The sequence below is a fragment of the Dromiciops gliroides genome, chromosome 1 (genome assembly GCF_019393635.1).
Source record: "Dromiciops gliroides isolate mDroGli1 chromosome 1, mDroGli1.pri, whole genome shotgun sequence".
Lineage (NCBI taxonomy): Eukaryota > Metazoa > Chordata > Mammalia > Microbiotheria > Microbiotheriidae > Dromiciops > Dromiciops gliroides.
In genome coordinates this window covers 260,681,977-260,704,434 of record NC_057861.1, presented here as the reverse complement: position 1 = coordinate 260,704,434, position 22,458 = coordinate 260,681,977, and the positions used below count along the sequence as shown (strand labels likewise).

Sequence of the window (22,458 nt, the reverse complement as noted above, 5' to 3'; positions counted from 1 at the left end):
TCTCATTTTTCTTCTGGGAGCACTTGCAATTTTTGAATAGGGATTTTTTGAAATTTAAAAATGCTGTCATCCTTTGAGTCCTTTGGTAAGCATTGCTGATTTACAGAGAAATTAGATTTCAGAAAGAGATCTGAGGCACTCTTGTGGATGACTCTTCCTTTGAGTGCAGCCCACAGAGGGGAAAAGGAAGCAATAGAAGTTTGACATGAATAGCCAGGATGAACTGAAGAAAAGATTACCTAAAATGTCCTCAGCATCTGCCACCCACCCAAAGCCTACTAGTGCTCAATTGAACATGCTCATATAAAACAGAGGAATGGACTCCAGAGGGGCACTCACTCACTGTCTCGTGAGCGGGTGTGAGAGCCACACTTGCTCCAGTCAGAGGGAGTCCACCGCCATAAGCAAGAACTAGAGGGCAAGAGAAGACAAAGCTTTTGCATTTTGTTAGTGGAGGAGGATTTATTCATCTGCATAAGGTAAACTCCCCTTACTACAAAGAGCATCTCAAAGAAAGGCACTCCTTCCCCTTTACTCTGTAATCGGGAAGCTACTCTCTTTAGTATCCAGCAGAGGGGTAGTTTCTTGGGTGGTAAAACTTTTGGCCAGGTTTAGTTGTTGCTGGTTTTAGTAACCACGGAAGGAATGAAACAATATTATTCCCCAGAGATTAGTATGGGCAGCTCCCAGGAAGTAGGGGGAAGGAGGAGGGAATTCCCTGTAAAGATGTAAAATCATAGTCTAGAGAAGGATTGCATTTAAAATGTCTTAAGAATGGAATTATTTTTTCCTCTAAAAAGTTAATTAGATTTTATACATCCCCTTGATTGAGGGCGAGTGAAATTTAAAACAGACCCGTTTTATTTATTTATTTATCTAGAAAGAAAGGGAAGGAGGGAGGAAGGGAAGGAGCAAGGAAGGAAGGCAAGAAGAAAGGAAGAATGAAGGTAGGAATGGGAGGAAGGCAAGAATGAAATGAAGGAAAGGAGGGAAAGGAAGGAAGGAAGGAAGGAAGGAAGGAAGGAAGGAAGGAAGGAAGGAAGGAAGGAAGGAAGGAAGGAAGGAAGGAGGCTTTGTTTGATGGAGTAGAGAGGACCCCAGGAAAAGTATCCTGAGCATGGGGGCAGCAGGCTTTTCTGTCCCCTCAGGTTTGCCAGAGCATAGAAAAGTCCTGCAAAGCCCATCTAATTCCTCCCCCCGCCCCGTCCTCCTTTCTCCCCTTTCCTCTCCCTGTACTTATAGGGGAATCTCTATAGTGATTGTGCGCTAGTGCCACTAGACTATTAGGAAGCGTTAAGCGCGTGGCTGGCTCGCTGGCCAGTCTGGCCCTGGGTGCATCTCCCAGACGCCTGAGTGGCACTGGGTAGCTGATGGACCGCTAGAACTTCACAAATTGCTCACGAGTGGCTTCTTTTTTTTTGAGCTTCTGAAGTTGATTCGTGTCAGATAATACATAACATCCTGGGGAATCGGGCTAAACCCATCTTTTCCTCTCCCCTATCCCTTATCCTCTCCCCTATCACACCACTCCTCCCCTCCCGCCCACCTCTGAAAAAGTTCTCCATCTTCTTGAGCGCCTCTTGGGCTGTTGCCCGCTTCCCCATGCACGGCTTTTCGGGAATTTGAGCTGCAAGGACTAAGGCAGGGGCTGATGGATCGGTGAGGGGTACTTGTGCCGGACCTCCGGGCAGTGCTAATGCCCGGCGGGGCGGGGGTGGGGGGGATCCTAGAGGCTAAACGGGTAGTCAGGTTCTGGGGGCCAGAGAGAAGGGTTGATGAAAAACTACTTTTTAGTCCCAAACTAGACCCTCACTTGCTTTTTTTTTTTTTAAACCGTTCCCCAGCCGTCTCCAATATCCTTTACCGAGTTTCTTTCCCTAGACATCTGGGTCCCTTCCCAGACCAGGTTAGGAACTCGCCCCAAGCACGTGCTGAGCATGATCCCGGGAGGATTTAAATGTTGCTGTTTTCTTTTTCTCTTTACTTCTTTCTTTTCAGACTCACGGAAGATGCGGACAGTTAGTGAGTGGCCTAAACTGCCTGCCCTTTTCCTCTTATTTCTTGCTTTGGCCTCCCAAGAGAGCCAAGGAAGCCCCCGGGGCCATCGAGAAGCTGGGGCGCAGGACGACAAAGAGAAGCTTATCCATCTCATTCCAGCGCCCGCGGCTTCCAGTAGCGCCCAAGTCCCGCAGCAGCACAGGGCGGGTAGGGTGCGCTCCTCCAGCCAGAGGGAGCGCGTGGTGTATGCCGCCACCTCCTCTTCCTCCCCTTCCTCCTCCGCCTCCTTCTCCGAACCCCCGAGGGACCGCGAGCGGGCACTGCTCTTTTCTGCCTCCTCCTCCTCTGAACCAGATGGCTCCTGGCTCCTCAGCTCACCCAGGATCTCAGGTAAGAGCCAATTCCAAGATCCACTTCTTTCCTTTACTACCTGCTCGGCGTACCTGCCCTGCATCCAGCTTCTGGATGTTGGAACAGACTAGGGCTTGAGAGAGCCTCTTATCTCATGCCAGAAATCCCAGTCTTGTTTAAATCAAAACCCAAATTTACACACTCTCTGAAGCTTTCCATTCTAAAGCCTGCCCCTGTGATTGGTAGTTTGGTCCGGGAACTTTGAGAAGAGACGGGAGGGGAAGGGTATGTTCGGAGATGCAAGGGGGAAGAAAGGGAGTATATTATGCTAAGGCGAATGGAAGTCTCAGTCATGGAAAGAAGCAACGTTAAACTACTCCACGAGTTTGGGCTTTGGCTTCATTTGAGGACAAACAGTGAGAGGTTTACATTTCCTCCCAGCTGGCCACACAAGTTGATTTTCGTTATTATTAAAGACAGAGGGGGTAGAGTGCAAAGATTGCTGGATTGAGAATAAGCACTACAGAAATGTAAATTATTTAGAATTGGATTTGGAGCCGAGGACCTGTGTTCCAATGAGGGCTCTGCTATTTATAACCTGAGTGACCTTGGGCAAGTCGAAAACTCTCTGGGCATCTAAGATTCCTTCTAGCTTGAAATTTATTTTCCTATGATCTAATTTCCCATCAGCTAATCAACTTCTCTAGGTCTTTTTTTTTTCAGGGCAATGGGGGTTAAGTGACTTGCCCAGGGTCACACAGCTAGTAAGTGTCAAGTGTTTGAGTCCGCATTTGAACTCAGGTACTCCTGAATCCAGGGCCGGTGATTTATCCACTGCGCCACCTAGCTGCCCCCTAGGTCTTTTAAAATATAGAAGGTTCTGGAAAGAGACAGAATTCCCCCAGTCTTCTGTGGGGAGCAAATTGCTAGTGGTGGACAGTGAGAGAGGAGAAAAGACTGGTAATGGAGAAAATGGGTGGGGAGGAAGGTGAGAGAAGGATGAAGATATAGGCTAGAATGAAAAGGACAGAAATTAGATGAACTATAAAATTATAGAGGAAAGAGGAGATGATATTTACATATATATCATAAAGCATGTCCACATATATTATTCACTTGGTTCCTGGACACCGGACAAGCTATTATTTTCCTCTTCCCCCACCTACCTCTTCAGCCAATGACAAAGTACTGATGATACAGTTTTACAGTTGAAGAAACCAAGGACAGTCAAATAACTTCACTGAAGTTCCATGGCTGAATCAGAGCTAGAATGCAGATCTTCTGATTACACGGCCAGTGCCCTTTCTGCTGTATTACTGCTATGTGAACCTTGCAAAATGCCCTTGGAAACCCGAATAAATAAAATATTGGAAGAGGTAGTTGTTAACTTTCATGGATTTTCCTCTTTCCTCATTGTTCCTATATTAATGTAGGTTTTTTTTTTTTTTTTGCATCTGTGTAGAGCCACATGATCATACATTTAAAACTGGAGGGATCTAGCTCTGTTTCTTACTGTTTGTGTGCCTGTAGGAAACTCAACACCTCTGTTTTTCTTGTTGTTTAAGAGTTTACAGGTGTGTCCTACTCTTTGTGACCCCATTTGGGGTTTTCTTGGAAAAGATACTGGAGTGGTTTGCCATTTCCTTCTCCAGCTCATTTTACAGATGAGGAAACTGAGGCAAACAAGGTTAAATGACTTGTCCAGGGTTACAACACTAGTAAGTATATAAAGCCAGATTTGAACTCAGAAAGATGAATCTTATTGACTCCAGGCCTGGCATGCTTTCCATTTTACCACCTAGATGCTTCCTCATATGTTCCCCATATATAAAAAAGAGGGGTTGGACTCAAAGTCTCTTCTAGCTCTACATCTATGATGCCTAACCTTAAATAACAGAACAAGGATTTGAACCCAGCTCTTTTGGCTGCCAATCAAGTACACTTTGTATTGCACTACATGCAGTGTCCTATGTAAAGCCAAAGTGATGATATTCCTTGCTCTTCTCCTAGCTTTAAGAAACCCATTCCCTGGATGGCTAGGTAATATAGTCACAGGCCCAAAGTGTAAAGAAAGTGTAGTTGTTTCCACTTACACCCAATATCTGTATGCAGACTACCTCTTCCTCAGGGCAGTTCTTTTCCTTTCTTTCTTTCTTTCCTTCCTTCTTTCTTTCCTTCTTTCTTTCTTTCTTTCTTTCTTTCTTTCTTTCTTTCTTTCTTTCTTTCTTTCTTTCTTTCTTTCTTTCTTTCTTTCTTTCTTTCTTTCCTTCCTTCCTTCCTTCCTTCCTTCCTTCCTTCCTTCCTTCCTTCCTTCCTTCTTTCTTCCTTCCTTCCTTCCTTTCTTTCTCCTTCTTTCTTTCTTTCTCTTTCTTTCTTTCTTTCTTTCTCTTTCTTTCTTTCTTTCTTTCTTTCTTTCTTTCTTTCTTTCTTTCTTTCTTTCTTTCTTTCTTTCTTTCTTTCTTTCTTTCTTTCTTTCTTGCCATCAGTCTTGCCCCATAAAATAAACATAATATGATTCCCTGTTACTATGTCCTATCTATAGCAGGGCTCCTGACATAATGCTCTCCTGATCAAGAATTAAGCAGAAAGAGGGCAGCTAGGTAGAGTACTGGCCCTGGAGTCAGGAGGACCTGAGTTCAAATCCAGTCTCAGACACTTAACACTTACTAGCTGTGTGACCCTGGGCAAGTCACTTAACCCTCACTGCCCAGAGAGAGAGAAAGTTTTAGGTAGACCAAAAGTATGATGCTTTGAGTGCTTCATTCATATAAACTGATTTTAATATATTTTTAGCCCAATCCAAATTGTAGCTAAGAAAGAAAATTTTCTATATGGGATGTAAAGATGTTTAAGTTTTCCCCCTTTTCTAGGCCACCTTCCACATAGCTATTATTAATTGATATTCCTAAGACATAAATCTTATCATATCACTGCCCTACTAAAAATATTCAGTGGCTCCCTATTGCTTCTTCACAATTATGGGTCCCATTTGCTTTTCTGCTCTTATTTTATATTGTTACCCTATGTACACTCCCTATTTCAATCAAATTGGCCCATTAGCAGTTCATCACATACAACATTCCATCCCCTATGTGGCTATGTGCTTTTGCACAGATGTATTTATGTAATATAATTTCTTCTCTTCCTTATAGAATTCCTAGCTTTCTTCAAAGCAGGGGTTCTAAAACTTTTTCCACTTGCAACTCCTTTTCACCTGAGAAATTTTTACATGACCCCAGGTATATAGGTATATAAAATAGGTCCACAGAACCTTTTACTGTTGCCAAATTTTTCTCAACCCCCACATTCAGTTATGCAGCCCCATTTGGTGTTGCAACCCACAGTTTAAGAAATTTTGCTTCAAAGCACAGTTCAGTTACTGACCCATATAGGGGGCTTTTCCTCTTGAAATTATTTCACATTGCTTTTGTGTTTACTTCTCTGTGTACATATCTTATTCTTCTCCTAATAGCAAGTGGCTTGAAGGATTTATGTCTTTGTATTTCCATTGAGTAATATGTTCTTTCAACTTTAATAAATATTTGTTGAATTTAATTGAGTATAGGATATAACCCACATACACGTTCTTTGTCCCAAATGAATGAAATTTTTTTGTATTGGAAAAACTGAAAGACATGACAGATGGACTACCATCTGATATATTTGAAAGATCATGAAAAAATGAGGTACAAAAAAGTTGTAGAAGGTAGAGTTCTGATTTTTTTTTAAAGGAAGATAATTGGCTAATTGGTAAGTAAGATTAACTTTGATTCCTGGGAAAATTCTAGAAGAATCATTTATATGATGGTAAGTAAACATTTAGAAAGGGAAAAGTAATTACAAAGGGGTAGCATGGTTTCATCAAGACCAGGTCATGCCAGCCTAGCCTCATTTCCCTTTTTGATAGAGTTCCTTAAACTGGTAGATGAGAAGAATGTTATGGATATAGTTTACTTAGATTTTAGCAAAGCTTTGGATGAAAATCTTATTCTATTTTTGGGTAGGAGATGGGAAAGTATAGAGTGGATGATAATACCATTAGATGGATTTACAACCAGTTGAAGGTCCAGTTTCAAAGAGTAATTGTTAATAGAACAATGACATTGCAGGAGTATAACTCTAGTGTAGTACCTCAGGATCCTGGGCTATTTAAAATTTTTATCAATTACTTGGATAAAGTCATAGATGGCAGGCTTATTTTGTTGAGGACATGAAGCTGGGAGAGATAGCTAATATATGGAAAGATAAATTTAGGATCCAAAAGGATCTTGATAGGCTGCTAGAACACTGGACTAAATTAAATAATTGAATTGAATCAAATAAGTTGAATTAAATAAAATGAAATTCAGTAGTGATAAATGTAAGTCTTAACATTTGGGTACAAAAAATTCAGCACCACAAATATAAGATGGAGGAAATCTGGTTAGAAAGCACTTTTTCTGTAAAGGAAAAGGGTGTGTGTGTGTGTAGGTGGGATTAATGGACAATATTAATACAAGTTAACAGTATAATGTGGTAGCCAAAAAAATTAATTTGATCTTGGGAAGCTTCAAGTAAATTCTAGCTTTTAGGAAGGTGAGGGCAGAATCCCACTGTGTTCTTTTGAAATATTCTTTTTACTTCTGGGCACATGATTTAAGAGGGACATTGATAAACTAGAGAGTGTCTGTAAGGAAGGCAGCCAAGATGATGAAGAACCTTGAGATCATGTCATATGAAAACTGGTTGAAAGAACTGGGCATATTTAGCTTAGAGAAGAGAAAGCCCAGGGGGACAGTATAACTGTCTTCAAGCATATCAAGGGCTGTCATGTGGAAAAGGGATTGATCTTGTTCTGTTTGAGGCCAGACGGTAGAAACAGGAGCAATGAATGGAAATTGCAAAGAGGGCAGTTTAGGCATGATGTTAACTCCCCAGCAATTACAGTTCCCCATACTTGGAGGTCTTTAGCCAGAGGCTGGACAGCCACTTCTAGAAATGTTATAATGGAGATTAGTTTCTTCCAGCTTTCAAATTCTGTGATTCTGTGAGTATACTTTTTTTTTTTTTTTTTTTGGTGAGGCAATTGGGGTTGTGACTTGCCCAGGGCACACAGCTAGTAAATGTTAAGTCTCTGAGGCCAGATTTGAACAACTCAGGTCCTCCTGAATCCAGGGCTGGTGCTCTTTTTGCTGTGCCACCTAGATGCCCCTGAGTATACATTTTTTATCAGCTGAATTGAGAAGCCTTCCTTCATCTATCGTTGACCTGCTGTGTAAACCTATATGCTATTATTTTTTTCTTTTTGTTCTGGAACAATGACTTCATTGTTATAGAGACTTTCAGGTGATAAAATTCCCTCTGCCAATGGATATCTAAAACTGTTCTACAATTCAAAGTCTTAGAAAAATGCCTGGGACACTCAGAGGTTAAGTGACTTGCCCAAGTGACACAGACAGAAGCAAAACCTGAATCCAGATCTTCCAAACCTGATTCTGGCTCTCTAGCCTCTACCATGAAGCCCCTTTCATATTCAAATTCTGACTTTTAATTCTATTGCTAGATACAACTATAGAAACACTTAAGAATTAATCCTTAGAATTTTAGATCTTATAGCTTTTGTGGGGGGGAGGGAGAAGAGAAGGCACTGAAAATGGTTCTTGATTGCTATAGGGAGAGATGAAGGAGTCACAATTTATTTTTCTCCTCACAAACTTATGGTAGTTGTTAAGAGAGTTAGACATGTGTGAATTAGCCATATGCTAGTATATTTTGGCACATATACATGTGCCAGGTATTCATGGCATCTTATAATTTCCATAAACATTCATGTATATGTATATGTTCATCGTCTTTTAAAACCTTAATCAGATATAGTATATTATCTAGAGAGCTTTTGTACCTCTTTTTCCATTTAGCCACTTTGGCTTTTCAAGCTGTTGACTTTTTTCCATGACTCTCCAACTTCACTCTCATTTCTCTTTCCATTTTTTCCTCTATGTCTCTTACTTTATCTTCAGAGTCCTTTTTGAACATCCCTATGGCCTGAGACCAATTCATATTTTTCTTGGAAGCTTTGGATGTAGGAGCCCTGATGTTACTATCCTCTTCTGAGGGTGTATAGTATATTCTCGAAATGTAATTTAATTAGAATTATTTCAGTCTCTTGTATGTTTTTGAAGTGATCTGTGTTTTATTGTTTCTGAAAACTTTGGACATTACCCGTAAAGTAACTAAACAAAAAGCCTCATTTACCTCATCTGTAAAGTGGATATGCTAATGCCTGCCCTATTTGTCTTACAGAATTGTTGCGTGGATCAACTGAAATGATATATGTAAAAAGATGATTTATCAATTGTAGGGTCTTACTGTTAGTATAGATAGGAAGGTTGTTCAGTTGAGCTGGGGGGAGGGGCGGGGATGGAAGTGGCAACAGTTACAGTCAATAGCTCTGAGTAGTCTACCACACTCTCTTGCTCAGTGTTCTGCCGGTAAACAATTACAATTTAAACATTACTGCAGGTGTTTGGAAGCCAGTCTCTAGCACACTGTGTGATCAGATCTTAGAAGGTTTGGAGGAAGGAGAGGGAAAGAACCTGGAAGTTTCTTAACTTAGCTGCAAGGATTGGGTGTTCTTAGCATCTGTGTTAGAGAGTATATTTTTTCCTGTTCTGTGAGTATTCTCTGGGGTGGGAGAGGATGAATTATATGTCAGGCCATGCCAATGGGATTTAGGACACAAAGAATATTCAAAAAAATTTGGATGTGATGTATCTGGGTCACAAGGTCACTGATAACTCTAATTTGACTGCACCTATTGAATCATACCATCTCATAGCATCTATGTCAGGAGTCATGGGACTTTGTACACATTGTAAGCTTTAATCATTATTTTTATTTACTAGGATTTATCATGAAATCTGGTAATATATATAATAGTTTTTTACTCTATCCTCGTTTTTCTTCTTCCTGTGTCATTGAGTTTCCTTTGCTGGGTCTTCATCCAGATCACTGAACCCCTCCCACACTGGGGGAATGTTCCTCAGGATTCTGTCCTGGACCCTTTTCTCTTCTCCTTCTATACTGTTTCACTTACTGATCTCATCAGCTCCCATGGATTCAACAATCATTTCCATGCTGATGTTTCCCAGATCTACTTTTCCAGCCTTAAACTCTCTTCTAACTATCAGACTTGCATCTCCACCTGCCTATTAGTCACTTAAAACTGGATGTCCTACAAACATCTTAAACTCAAAACTTTTAAACTCCAAAACTGAATGCATCATTGTTTTCCCCAAACCCTTTCCCCTTCCAAACTTTTCTATTATTATTGAGGCACCATAATCTTCCCACTCTCTCAGGCTCACAACTTAGGTGTCATCTTCGACTCTTCACTATTTCTCACTCCCCCATATCCAATCTGTTGCCAAGTCCTCTTGGTTTTACCTTCACAGCATCTCTCATACATGTCTCCTCTCCTCTCACACTGCTACCTGGTGCAGGCCTTTATCATGTCATGCCTGGACTATTGCAATGACCTGTTGGTGGGTCTTCCCATCTCAAGTCTCCCCACTGCAGTTTATCTTCTACTCAGCTGTCAAATTAATCTTCTTAAAGTGCATATCTGACTTTCCCACCTACGCCCACCAATTCAATAAACTCCAGGGGATCCCTATCATCTCCATGATAAAAAATAGAAGCTGTTGGCATTAAAAGGGCTTCATAACCTGGCCTCCTATTTTTACAGTCTTATACTTCACTGCCTCCTCATGTATGCTATAATTCAGTGACATTGGTGTCCTTGCTATTATTCAAACAAAATATTCCAACTCCCAAAGCTGGGTCTTTTCCCTGGCTGCCCTCCATGCCTAGAATGTTCTCCTTCCTCAGTTCCACCTTCTGGCTTTCCTGTCTTTCTTTTAGTCTCAGTTAAAATCCTAGCATCTTTAAGAAGGCTTTCCCTTTCCACCATAATGTTAATACCTTCTCTCTTTTGATTGTCTCCATTTTCTCCTGTAAATATCTTGTTTATACATAACCATTTGCCTTCTGTTACCACCCCTCCCCCAACAACTCATTAGACTGTGAGATACTTGAGAGCAGGTCCAGGGACTGTGCTTTGCCTTTCTTTACATCCCCATTGCTTAGCACATTGCTTAGCCTGTCGTCGGTGCTTAATAAAGCTTGCCTGACTGTTATGCAATAGAAATGACAGAGTCTGGATATGACAGATAATTGTCATTGTTAGCCTTAATGAAAGAGCATTTATTAAACATCACTTTCAGGGTAGTGAGAAACAGCTTAGACAACTGACCTTACAACAGCTGGGTTCAAGTTCCATCTCTGACTCTGACTCTGTGGCCTTGGGCAGGTCCACTTAACCTCTAAGTCCCAACCCTCCTCCCTCCCCTTGCCCAGCAACTCTGAGAATTCTCAGTTGCTGAATAGTTGCTGATATGCATTAGTAGAGGAAGTTTCCCCTCTGGGAATTATACAATTGAAATAGAGGTCTGCTACACACACACACACACACACACACACACACACACACACACACACACACACACACACGCCAGGCATTGTGCTAGGTGTTGGTGACATGAAGACAAAGCAAACCAGTTCTTGACTGAAAGTAACTTGCATTCTTTTGGAGGAAGCAACCTATTTGATCCGAGAGTGCAAGAGCAATGGGCAGAACTTGCAGAGACAGATTTATCCTTGATAGGAGGAAAACATTAGCTCAGAAACAGAGCTGTTCTAAAGGAGGTGGTCCATTCCCTCTCGGTGATCGCCAAGACAAGGCTAGATGATGACTTATGAAGTACATTATAGTAGGACTTCTTTTTCTAGTATGGATTGGACTAGGTTGTTGCTTAGGTTCTGCATTCTGCAATTCTGTGATGTGTCCGTATAGAAGTGAATATGTTTTCTTGAGTTTTTAGGCAACATCTAATTTAGAAGGAAGGTCTGACATTTCAAAAGATTTTTTTTTTTCAGTAAGAGTTCAGAATGCTCTGAGTTAGATATTAGAAAAAATTGAGGGAAAGAGAGAGAGCACTGTTCATATTAATTCACATGTTTAGGACAGAAGAATTTATTTTTTCTCCATTTCTGAGGAATGAATTACTTTAAAGGAACTTACAGAGAGAAAAATGAAGTTTTTTTTTAAAAAAAAAACATTATTGAATCACTTTAATATCTCACCACCTTTTTTGGTGTAGAGCCAGTAAATTATATGAAACATATGTAAGGTAATAAATTGCAAGTAGAAATTTCTAGGGATAGAATTAGGCTGTAACATTTATCACTAAAGGTACACACTTCTGGCATTTCTTAAAGGTGAGAAAATTGGGTCAGTCTTATGAAGATGATGAGAAGGTCTTCAGAGCCTGTATACTTAATTACAAAATATACTTAGTTACAAAAATTTACAGAGCAAATTCCAATACAGATAAGTATGCTTTTAGAAACGCAATGAATAAATGAATCAAAAAGCATTTATTAAATGTTTACTATATATATTCTAAACAATGTGTTAATGGGATAGAAATAAAAAGGAAAAGACAGTTCCTGTCCTCAAGGAGCTTATATTTTGATAAACAGAACCAACTTTCATTAGGAGAGTATATAGCACAATAAAACCTTCTTAATTTAGTCTTCATAATTTAGAATTAATTTCTGATAAGCGGATTTGTTCTGAGCGAATGCTTACCTTTGCACTATCTATAAAGAAAGAGTTGGCTTAATATGCAGCTGCCTTTTTGGATGGGGTCAATGGATGCTATTAATTAAGCACAAATAACAGGCCAGAGGGGAGAAGGGGAAAGGGAAACTCCTCCATATCTGTTTTTTTTTTTTTTTTGGTGAGGGGCAATGAGGGTTAAGTGACTTGCCCAAGGTCATACAGCTAGTAAGTGTCAAGTGTACCAGAGCAGATTTGAACTCAGATCCTCCTGAATCCAGGGTTGGTGCTTTATCTACTGTCCCACCTAGCTGGTTCCCCCCACCGCAATGTATTTTTTAAACAATCTATGATTAGAAAGAGTTGCTTGAATGCTATGCGAAGATGAAGAGTTCACTAATATCCACAAATTCAGAGGGCTAAGTCAAGAGTAATAAATCAGTGGTTGGGCCAGTTATCCACATAATGATAAAGAAAGGGTTTAGTAGGACATGGTGAAGGGGGAGTCAGCAAGAATTAGGAAGTAAAAGGAATGGGTGATATCATTATGGGGTTGGATAATAAGGCAGAATAGATGGAGACATGTCAGAATGTCAGGCAATCATACTTTTGATGAAAGACCACAAGATGTTGATGAATGAAAAATTGTCTCATGTCTCTGCCCAGTTTAGTATTCCTCCTAAGTTAGCTTCATATACTTTCTGTATATCTGGTCTCAAGCAATATGCTTATTATAATTTAAGCATCTTTTCATTAAAATAGGATATCTAATTGGTACTACAGTACTTTGTTAAAATTTAGTTTACTGTATTGTTAAAAACTAGAAAATAACCATGGCTTCTTTAAAAACATTCTATAAATTAGATTTAAAAAATTAAAGTATTCCTCCCAATTATACAAAGGGTTTTATGTAGGAAGTCCCCAATTTTTGTCACTTATCATTTCACCAATCCATTTATTTGATGTTGTATGTTGCATTTCTCAACACCTTTACCCAATCATTCTGCTCTTTCTGCTAAAGACTGTTGACACAACAGCAAGCACACTTTTATGTTTGTATTAGCAATTCTGTAGTGAAAGGGTTCTGAACTTGTGGTGTGTGAACTTGTTTTTTGTTTTGTTTTAATTTTAATAATTGTGCTTCAATATAACTGCTTCTTTTGTAGTTTCATACATTTTCTTTATTTAAAAATTCTCTGAAGAAGGATTCATAGGCTTCATCAAAGAAGTACATACAACATTTATAAAATAGGTATTTGTAGAACAAATAATTTGTTTTAGTTGCACATTGTATTATTCATTTGGATCATTCTGTTTCTAGCAACATTGCAGAAGACACGTTTGGTATGTTAAAAAGCTATCTGACAATTTTATTTTGTAGGAAAGGATGCAAAACAGATGAGGAAAGGTTAGATGGGTTTTGGGCTTAGATTTCTTTGAGAGTTATAAGTCAGATCATCTTCTGAAGGGAATGTATGGGGTGTGTCCAAACATTCTTCTGCAGGCCAGACAGAGAACTATATATTTAGAATTGTCTGTGTCAGAGAAGAATTACAAAGAGTAATAACATTATTAAAAAACAGCTACAGCTTAATACTGAACTGCTATTCTTGTAGCTTTGAATAAAATGAAGTGATTTATAAAATATGATAGGGAAATGTTGTGGGTTAGCTCTCATTTTTTAAAAGCCTTTCAAAAAGTCTAGAAGGAAACAGGCAAACTGATGAACTTTGAAACTTACATGTTGAATTGATTGTACCTTTAAAAAGAAAAGCAGAGTGTATACAATAGAGAGCTGAGGAGTCATGTAAAATACTCTTTCTTTTCTTTTCTACTTTATATATGAAACTATCCATATTATTTGGTGTTAGAGTTTAAAATTTTCAAAAGAACAAAACAAAAACAAACAGCCCTTCAATGGAAAAAATACTACTCTTGCCAATAAACAGTTCTTAAACATCTAATTTTTGAGATTAGTTTTAAGCTTTTAAGGTAGTTATTAGGTATAAGATGAATACTTTTTAATGCTTCTGCTTATTATGGGTAATTTTTATTTGTTCGATGTTCTAGGTCTATGATGTCATGAATGTAGGGAACTCCTGGTGTGAAAAGTCCATCCACTAATGAAGGTAGATAACAAGACTGTAATTTCAATCTTAAAAAGTTGCTTGGCCTGCTAAGAAATTAAGTAATATAACCTTGAACTAAGGTCATAAGCTAGTAGGTATCAGTGGCAGGACTTGAATCCAAGTTTTTGAGTCTCGAAGACTAGCCCTGTAACCACATTACAAAATCTATTAAAAATGTGTATATATATATGTGTATGTACATATATATGTGTATGTATGTGTGTGTATGTATGTATGTATGCATGTATGGCATCAACTTCAAATTGTAAAACTTTTTAAAGATATTTGTGACCATCCAAAGTGTTTCTTAAAAAGTCTTTTAAAATTCCAAGGTAACAAGTGAAATTAATGTTAATTAAATGCTTAAGTAGTGATTATCATAACTAACTTTTTTAGATAAAAATTAAGAAGCAATTGAATTGAATTTGAGTATGTATATTGAGGCCCTGTGTGTGTATGTATATGTATATGTACATTAATATCTACATACAAACAAATTTGTCCATATCTTATATAATTTGCATCATAATCTAACTATTTTAAATAATTCTAGGTTATACATCTACAGTCATTATATCTATAGTCATTACTCCTCATGTCTCACTGCGTTATAATAATAGCACTTTTGGTCCTTCTCTGTGATTAATCTTATGTCAAATTCTTGGTCAGAAATGAGTTTGTAGAATCATAAATTTAGAATTGAAGAAAGTTTAGAATAACAGCCTCATCTTATAAGTAAGAGAATTGAAGCCTAGAGAGGGTAAGTGACACCCACTCTTGTTCACTCAGTTAGTAAAGTGACAGAGCTGGGCTTTGAACCTAGATCCTTAGACTCCAAATTCAGCATTCAAAAGAGTTGTTTCCCCAGTTATAACATTGTCTCATGGGAAAATATGACTCTATTTACAACCGTTTGTTTTATGATACAATTTTCGGGAATGCATTTTGGCAAAAAGGTAGGTACTCCTTGTACTGTTGTTTCTTTTAATGTCCTTTATAGTCCTTAAGGATTGGAATATATTATTGTCTTCAACTGAGATTGATCTGTAATATTTATCAGTAAATTAAAATGAAATATGAGAATTTATAAATCTCTGAGGCTATGTCTCAAACCTCCATTTTTATCAGCAAGTTGGATCCCTAGAGGAAAGATGCTACATCTTCCCTCAGGGTTTTAGGGGTAACCCTGAGGGTTTGAGGATGCTTTTTCTAATGTGATGTAGCTTGTAAAATTCCACCAGTATGTTTCCTCACATCACTTTTTAATGATGTCAATTAATCACTCAGACTTAGTTTTTAGAAAGGGGACTTAAGGTACCATAGTAAGAATAGTTGGTATAAAATAACTATTCTCTTAGTATAGTGCTCTATACTTAATAAATATTTATTGAATTTAACTAGTAAAATTGTATTTTTGTGACTGGTGTTCTCCTCATTTAAAATAGGTTTCTCTAATACAATTTACATGTGTCTCATTTGTAATTTGCAATTTGTAAATTGATTATTCTATTTATGTATGCTAGAATATACTTTTATGTGTATTGTGATGAAGAGGACTATTTATATAATGACCTTTACTTTGCAAAAGTTATTAGAAGGCAGATATAATATTCCAAACATAATTCAAAGAACAGATTTTCAGTATGCTTGTAATCATTACTGATTTGTATTATGGCTCTGATTTTGATATATAATAAAAAGCAACTATACTTATGCCTGATTTCATTCCAAAGGTAAGACTATTACCTCTTTACAGATGCCTTACAGATCTATATACCTAGGCCCAGTCTCAAAAGCTTCAATACTGTATCAGCAATTACTTATTGGGCATCTCAAGCTAGGTGTCCCCAAGATACATCAAACTCGACATGTTTAAAACAGAGCACATTAACTTTCCTAAATGACAACACTTTTAAGCATCCCTATATTTGTCAAAGGCATCATAATTCTTCCTTTCTCCTATATTTATAACTTTGGAGTGATCCTTGAAGCTTCACTCCGTCTCACCTCACATGGTCAATTAGTTTTGGATGGTTTTTTTGTTTGTTTGTTTGTTTGTTTTTTTTAGTGAGGAAATTGGGGTTAAGCGACTTGCCCAGGGTCACACAGCCAGTAAGTATTAAGTGTCTGAGGCTGGATTTGAACTCAGGTACTCCTGAATCCAGGGCCGGTGCTCTATCCACTGCACCATCTAGCTGCCCCAAAATGGCTTTCTTTGTTTCTTTCTTTTTTTGGTGAGGCAATCAGGGATAAGTGACTTGCCCAGGGTCACACAGCTCCTGTCAAGTATCTGAGGCTGAATTTGAACTGGATGTTTGCTTCAAATATCTCTCACATCTAACCACTTCTGACTACTCAGATAGTCACGTCCTTAGTTCAGGCCCTCATCAGCTCTTTCCTAGGTTATTATACCAACCTTCAAATCATTCTCTATGCCTCTTCTTTCCAGTCCAGTTCATTTTCCACACTGACAAAATAATTTTCCTTATGCTCAAATCTGGCCATGTCCCTCCCCTATTCTATAAACTCCAGTAGCTCTCATTGTCTCTAGGATAAAATACAAATATATTATATAATATATTGTAAATATAAAGTATTTAATTTTTCAAGCCCCTCAAAACATGACCCTAGATTATCTTTCTAACCTCATTGTATATTGCTACCACCACTACTTCATGAACTATCAAAACTAGCTTTCTCTCTGTACTTTATACATCACAGTCCATCCCCTATCTCAGTGCCTCTGTACTTACTATCCCCCATACATTCTCTTCTCACTTTTGCCTTAAAGATTATTGGTCCTTCCCTTCCCTTCCCTTCCCTTCCCTTCCCTTCCCTTCCCTTCCCTTCCCTTCCCTTCCCTTCCCTTCCCTTCCCTTCCCTTCCCTTCCCTTCCCTTCCCTTCCCTTCCCTTCCCTTCCCTTCCCTTCCCTTCCCTTCCCTTCCCTTCCCTTCCCTTCCCTTCCCTTCCCTTCCCTTCCCTTCCCTTCCCTTCCCTTCCCTTCCCTTCCCTTCCCTTCCCTTCCCTTCCCTTCCCTTCCCTTCCCTTCCCTTCCCTTCCCTTCCCTTCCCTTCCCTTCCCTTCCCTTCCCTTCCCTTCCCTTCCCTTCCCTTCCCTTCCCTTCCCTTCCCTTCCCTTCCCTTCCCTTCCCTTCCCTTCCCTTCCCTTCCCTTCCCTTCCCTTCCCTTCCCTTCCCTTCCCTTACCTTACCTTACCTTACCTTACCTTACCTTACCTTTTCTTGCAGGGCAATGACGGTTAAGTGACTTGCTCAGGGTCACACAGCTAGTAAGTGTCAAGTCTGAGGTCAGATTTGAATTCAGGTCCTCCTGAATCCAGGGCCAGTGCTTTATCCACTGTACCACCTAGCTGCTCCCACTGGTTCTTTTCTTAACACAAAATTCCAACACTGATATTTATATGAAGCCTTCCTGATCCCCACAACTTCTAGTTCCCAGTCTCCCAAACTACCTTGTCTTCATTATTTATATTCTGTACATACTTATATGCATATTTATTGTCTCTTCTATTAGCATGTAAATATTCTTGAGAGTATGGATTTTTATATCATTTGCACTTGTACAAATACTGGTACATATAAGATACTAAAATGTTTCTATATTAGTTTATTGATTTTGATTGATAACTACTTAGGGAGGCATTTAAACTTTGAAACTCTCTTATCTATGATGTTATCTGTAGCTACCATTTTAATCTGTTAGTAATTTGTGTCTTCATGATCTTTGCATGCTTTTCTATTATGATAAATTATCTGACACTATGATTTCCATAACCCTCAAAATATATGATAGCATCAGAGAATTAAAAGTTCATACTTATAGAAGTGATTTCTATTTAGTTATATTCTTAATTATTTAAGGCAAAGTAAAGATCACTTATGAATATCACAAACAAGAATGTTTTTATATATAATTTATGTAAAGAGTGCTACAATGCAATGTAACTAATTCACTTTATTAATTGTATGCACCAGAAACAGAGGAAATTCCAAAAAAGATTTTGAATAATAGCAGAATCACTGGGATAACTGCTTAGACTTTCAGTGTTACTCTAGGGAAGAGGCAATTGTGGCTGACTTTAAAGAGTCCTGCATCTAAAGTCTGAAGCCTTGGGCCCAAGTCTTAGCTTACTATCTTTGTGATTTGGGGCAAGTATTTATTTCTTTGAGACTGTTCTCTCATCTTGGTAATGAAGTACAGTAGTGAATACAGTAGTGAAGAAATTTTTAAGATAATTTTACTTTCGGTCCAGTAAATGACACTTTGAAGCACATTCAGGCTTCCTACCTATTAAACCATTTTTTCCTTCATCTCCTTTTCAGGTTCTTCATTCGTATCACATTTTGGTCATGGTAGCTCCACTTCAGGGCTCTGTCAGCACTCTGTCTCTGTCTCTGTCTGCCTCTTTCTCTTTTTCTGTGTCTGTGTCTGTGTCTGTCTCTCTGTCTCTCTCTGTCTGTCTCTCTGTATCTGTCTCTCTTCATGGTCTCATCAACTTCCATGTATTCAACTATGATCTCTATGTAGTTGACTCCCAAATTTATACATCAGACCTTTCTCTCCCTCCTTAGCTCCATCCCATATTTGCAACTGACTTTTGGGCATCTCTACCTGTATATCTCAAAGGCATCTCAAATGGAACATGGTCAAAATAGAAATCATTAACTTTCCCACTAAACTCAATCTGCTTTCTAACTTTCTTCTTACTGTCAAGGAAAATACTATATTTGCAGTTACCTAGGTATATAACCTCTACTCTATTCACCACCTATCTCCCCCTCCTCAACCAAATATGTCCTATAAGTTGCCAAGTGATATTGATTCTGTCTCAGAAACTGAGATCAATGCTGTTTTCTCTACTCATACCACAACCACCTCAGCCCAGTGTCCCATAACTTCTTCTTCTTCTTCTTTTTTTTTTTAGTGAGGGAATTGGGGTTAAGTGACTTGCCCAGGGTCACAAAGCTAGTAAGTGTTAAGTGTCTGAGGCCGGATTTGAATTCAGGTACTCCTGACTCCAGGGTCAGTGCTCTATCCACTGGGCCACCTAGCTGCCCCGCCATAACTTCTTGAAATGGCTATTGGAATTGCTTCTTAACTGGATTCTTTGCATTTAGTTTCAAACCTCTCTAACACATGTTCCACACAACTGCAAAGTGGATGTTCCTTAAGTATAGGTTTGACCATTGTCTTCACTAGGAAACTTTAGGAGTTCCTAATTTTCAGGATAAAATAAAAATTTCTTTCTTTTGCATTTAAAGTCCACCATAACCTGATTCTTTCCAGCCTAATCTATGCATTGGTTGCTCTCAGGTACATTATGCTCTGGTCAAACTGACTTGCTTGCTGTTTGTTCCCTGCACAAGTCAATAAATCTCCTGCCTCAGCGCCTTTAATGCTCTTTTTACCTCCCCCTCTTGGAACCTGTAGCTCCTTTAAAAGCTCAGTTCAAGTGCTACATACTTTGAGATGGTGTTTTTTTTTACTAGATTGTTAATTCTCTCTCCTCACCCCTTCATCACTATATATTTATTATTTACATACCCTCTATTTACTTATCTTTGAGTATCCCCTTTGTGAGACATAATCTCTTTAAGGGTAGGGATTGTCTTTTTGGGGGGGGGATTGTCTTTTAACTTTTCTATTTGTATCCCCTGTGCTTAGTCTAGTTCTTCACCTGTAGTAGGTGTTCAATAAATGTTTGTTGATTGACTGATAGGGGCTGTAAAAGACCTTTATTTTTATTCATCAAATACACAGTCATTCTTTTCTACTATATGTATTTCATTGGGAACTTCATCTAGTAAGCAGTGCACATAGGTCAAGGTATTGACCATGTAAAAGTTTGAAGTGAGAAAGATGAAAGTCATACCTAGTGATTCAAAATCTGGGTATTTTCACATAAGATCTATTTGTGTCAGGAGTCATCTATTCCTCTTTCTGAGAATCATAAAATTCCTCCTCCCCTACCTTTTATTTTTTACCTTAGAATTTTATCCTTCTGTGTGATTATTTCTAAGTACCTATTTTTAGACTGCTTAATCAATTTTGGCTATAGAAATGTTGCTTGAAAAGGACATGATTTGTATTAAAATTATTGTCAGATGAATTCAAATTAATTATTAGCATGCTTAATAAAGTACCAAAATCTTCATGGGGCACAGTGATTTGAACATAATAGGGAAGTTTTAAGGATTTATTTGTTTCTGGAAAAAAAATGATCACAGCTGTCAAAGGTGAACAGATATTAAGCAGTGCTTGTTGACTACAAACAGCCGAAGTCCTTGAAGCAGGAAAATTTTAGTTGTTGTTAATTTTTGCATCTTTTTTTTAGTTTCAACAGAGCTATAATCTTATCAAAATGTGTATTTTTCCCTATGTATATTACATAAACTGTCCATGTCTTCCAATCCCATGTAGTTCTTGTCCCTATTCAACCCTAGCTCCTACATACAGGATCTACCAAATGTGCTGTAATTCTTCTTTTAGGTCTTATATTTCATAGGTACCAATATTAGCACTTAGACCAAACGTCTACTATTCCTTTGTTGCATATGAGCATAATTTGGCAAAGGGATTATTTACCATTGATCTATTCACTTGTTACTCTCTCCAGGAATCTGGTATTTTCATGAAGAAAATGATGACAATAATCATTCAGCCCTTACCTAAAAATGCCATTAAAACAACTTGAGAAGAGCAACACTGTTATCCTCCCTCCTTTAGCTGCCTTCATGGAGTATCAGTCTATGGATATAAGATACTGGCAGCATGGTGTAGTGTATAGAGAGCTGACCTCAAATCTAGGAAGACCCAGGTTCATCTACCTCTCATACATGTTAGCTGCATAAACCGGAGCAAGGCTCTTAACTTCTCAGTATTACGTTCAACTCTCTTAGACTCTAAGTTTCAGAGAAGCATTTAACACAATTCTTAGCACATAGTGAGTACTTAGTAAATGTGTATTGTATTGTGGAAGGAGATGACTTACTTTGGTAGTGGACATATTCTTACCTAGAAGCTACTTGTACCAAGGAAATAACACACCCAGTCCCTATACTTATCTTTGAAAATGTCAATCTTACATTTAAAAAAAAGTGAATAAAACCCCCAAATTTAACAAAACTGATCTTCAAATAGAAGGAGTTAAACTTGAAAAATGGTTTGGAAAAAAATCTTTCCTGTCATGTATTTCAGAAATAGGGGAAAATATTGTTTAAAAATCAACTACTTCTGAGTGAGAATTTCTTTAGTTTTCTACATTAGCTCATTACAGATACTTTGTTCTTTTGTGAACATCCTTGTAGACTGTGGAGGACATTTTGAATCTTTCTGCTTTGATATATGTGGTAAAAGGCAAAACGTGACTCTGAATCATTCTGAATGTCTCCAATGCCCAGTTCTATGCAGAGTATGGTTCAACATGACTATATATGATCCAACTAAAATGATTTACAAATATTTAAACAGTCTTCTTTATACTTAAGTGGTTGAAAAGCACTGAAATGTTACAGATACTGTACATTCCAAATTCACATCCTATAAAACCTGTGTACTCTTCTAAAAATAGTTTGGACTCTGCATATCAAAGAAAACATGGGAGGTAACATCCCAATTGGCAAAATTTCAACAGGTGGAGATGTGAAGGGAATATAATTCAAGAATGAGTGGAAGGGTGAAGGGAGAGATGGCTTATGATGATTCAATGTGGTAAAGAAATTGAGGAAGAGCCAGAAGTCTAGTTTTGTTATAACATGGTAAAAGGAGAGTGAAATAAGGAAGAACTGGTAAATTGAAACCCTATCAGAAAGGGTTTTAAAAGGCAGGTTAATGAATTTGTCTAGTCAATGAAGAATCACTCAAGTTTTTTGAGCAGGTTTGTGACTTATTTTAGAAAGATAATTTTGGCATCTATGTAAAGGATAGATTTGAGAAGGGAAAGACTATAGGCAAAATCAGCTAGGCAGATCTTAGAATGTGCCTAAATTGGAACAATAGGTATTCAAGTGAAGAGGAAGGGAGGAGTGTGAACAATAAAATCAAAAGAGAACCAGTAAGTCTTGAGAAAAGTTTAGAAGCTAGGAGGTGAGAAGAAAGAAGACATAAAATGTACACACCTTTTTAAATATCCACCTATCTCAGACCCAAAGGACTATTTAAATAATTGACCTAAGTTATTGACTACTTGGCTGTACAGATTTAATAGATATGTATACACACATATACATACATACACACACACACACACACACACACATGGTTTTTATTGTTTGTTTTTTGTTTTGTTTTGTGGGGCAA

At 38.2% G+C, this 22,458-nt stretch overlaps 1 protein-coding gene across 1 annotated transcript in view; it reads left to right on the top strand.

The window, feature by feature from the left end:
* The first annotated feature begins 372 nt into the window (after positions 1–372).
* The window catches only part of ALKAL1 (ALK and LTK ligand 1), a 35,301-nt gene continuing 13,215 nt past the window's right edge, over positions 373–22,458 (top strand). The window contains exons 1-2 of the mRNA XM_044004727.1: positions 373–479; positions 1,999–2,388. Coding sequence (XP_043860662.1) covers positions 2,010–2,388 — 379 coding nt within the window. The 5' untranslated portion in view covers positions 373–479; positions 1,999–2,009. The remainder of the gene's footprint in view (positions 480–1,998; positions 2,389–22,458) is intronic.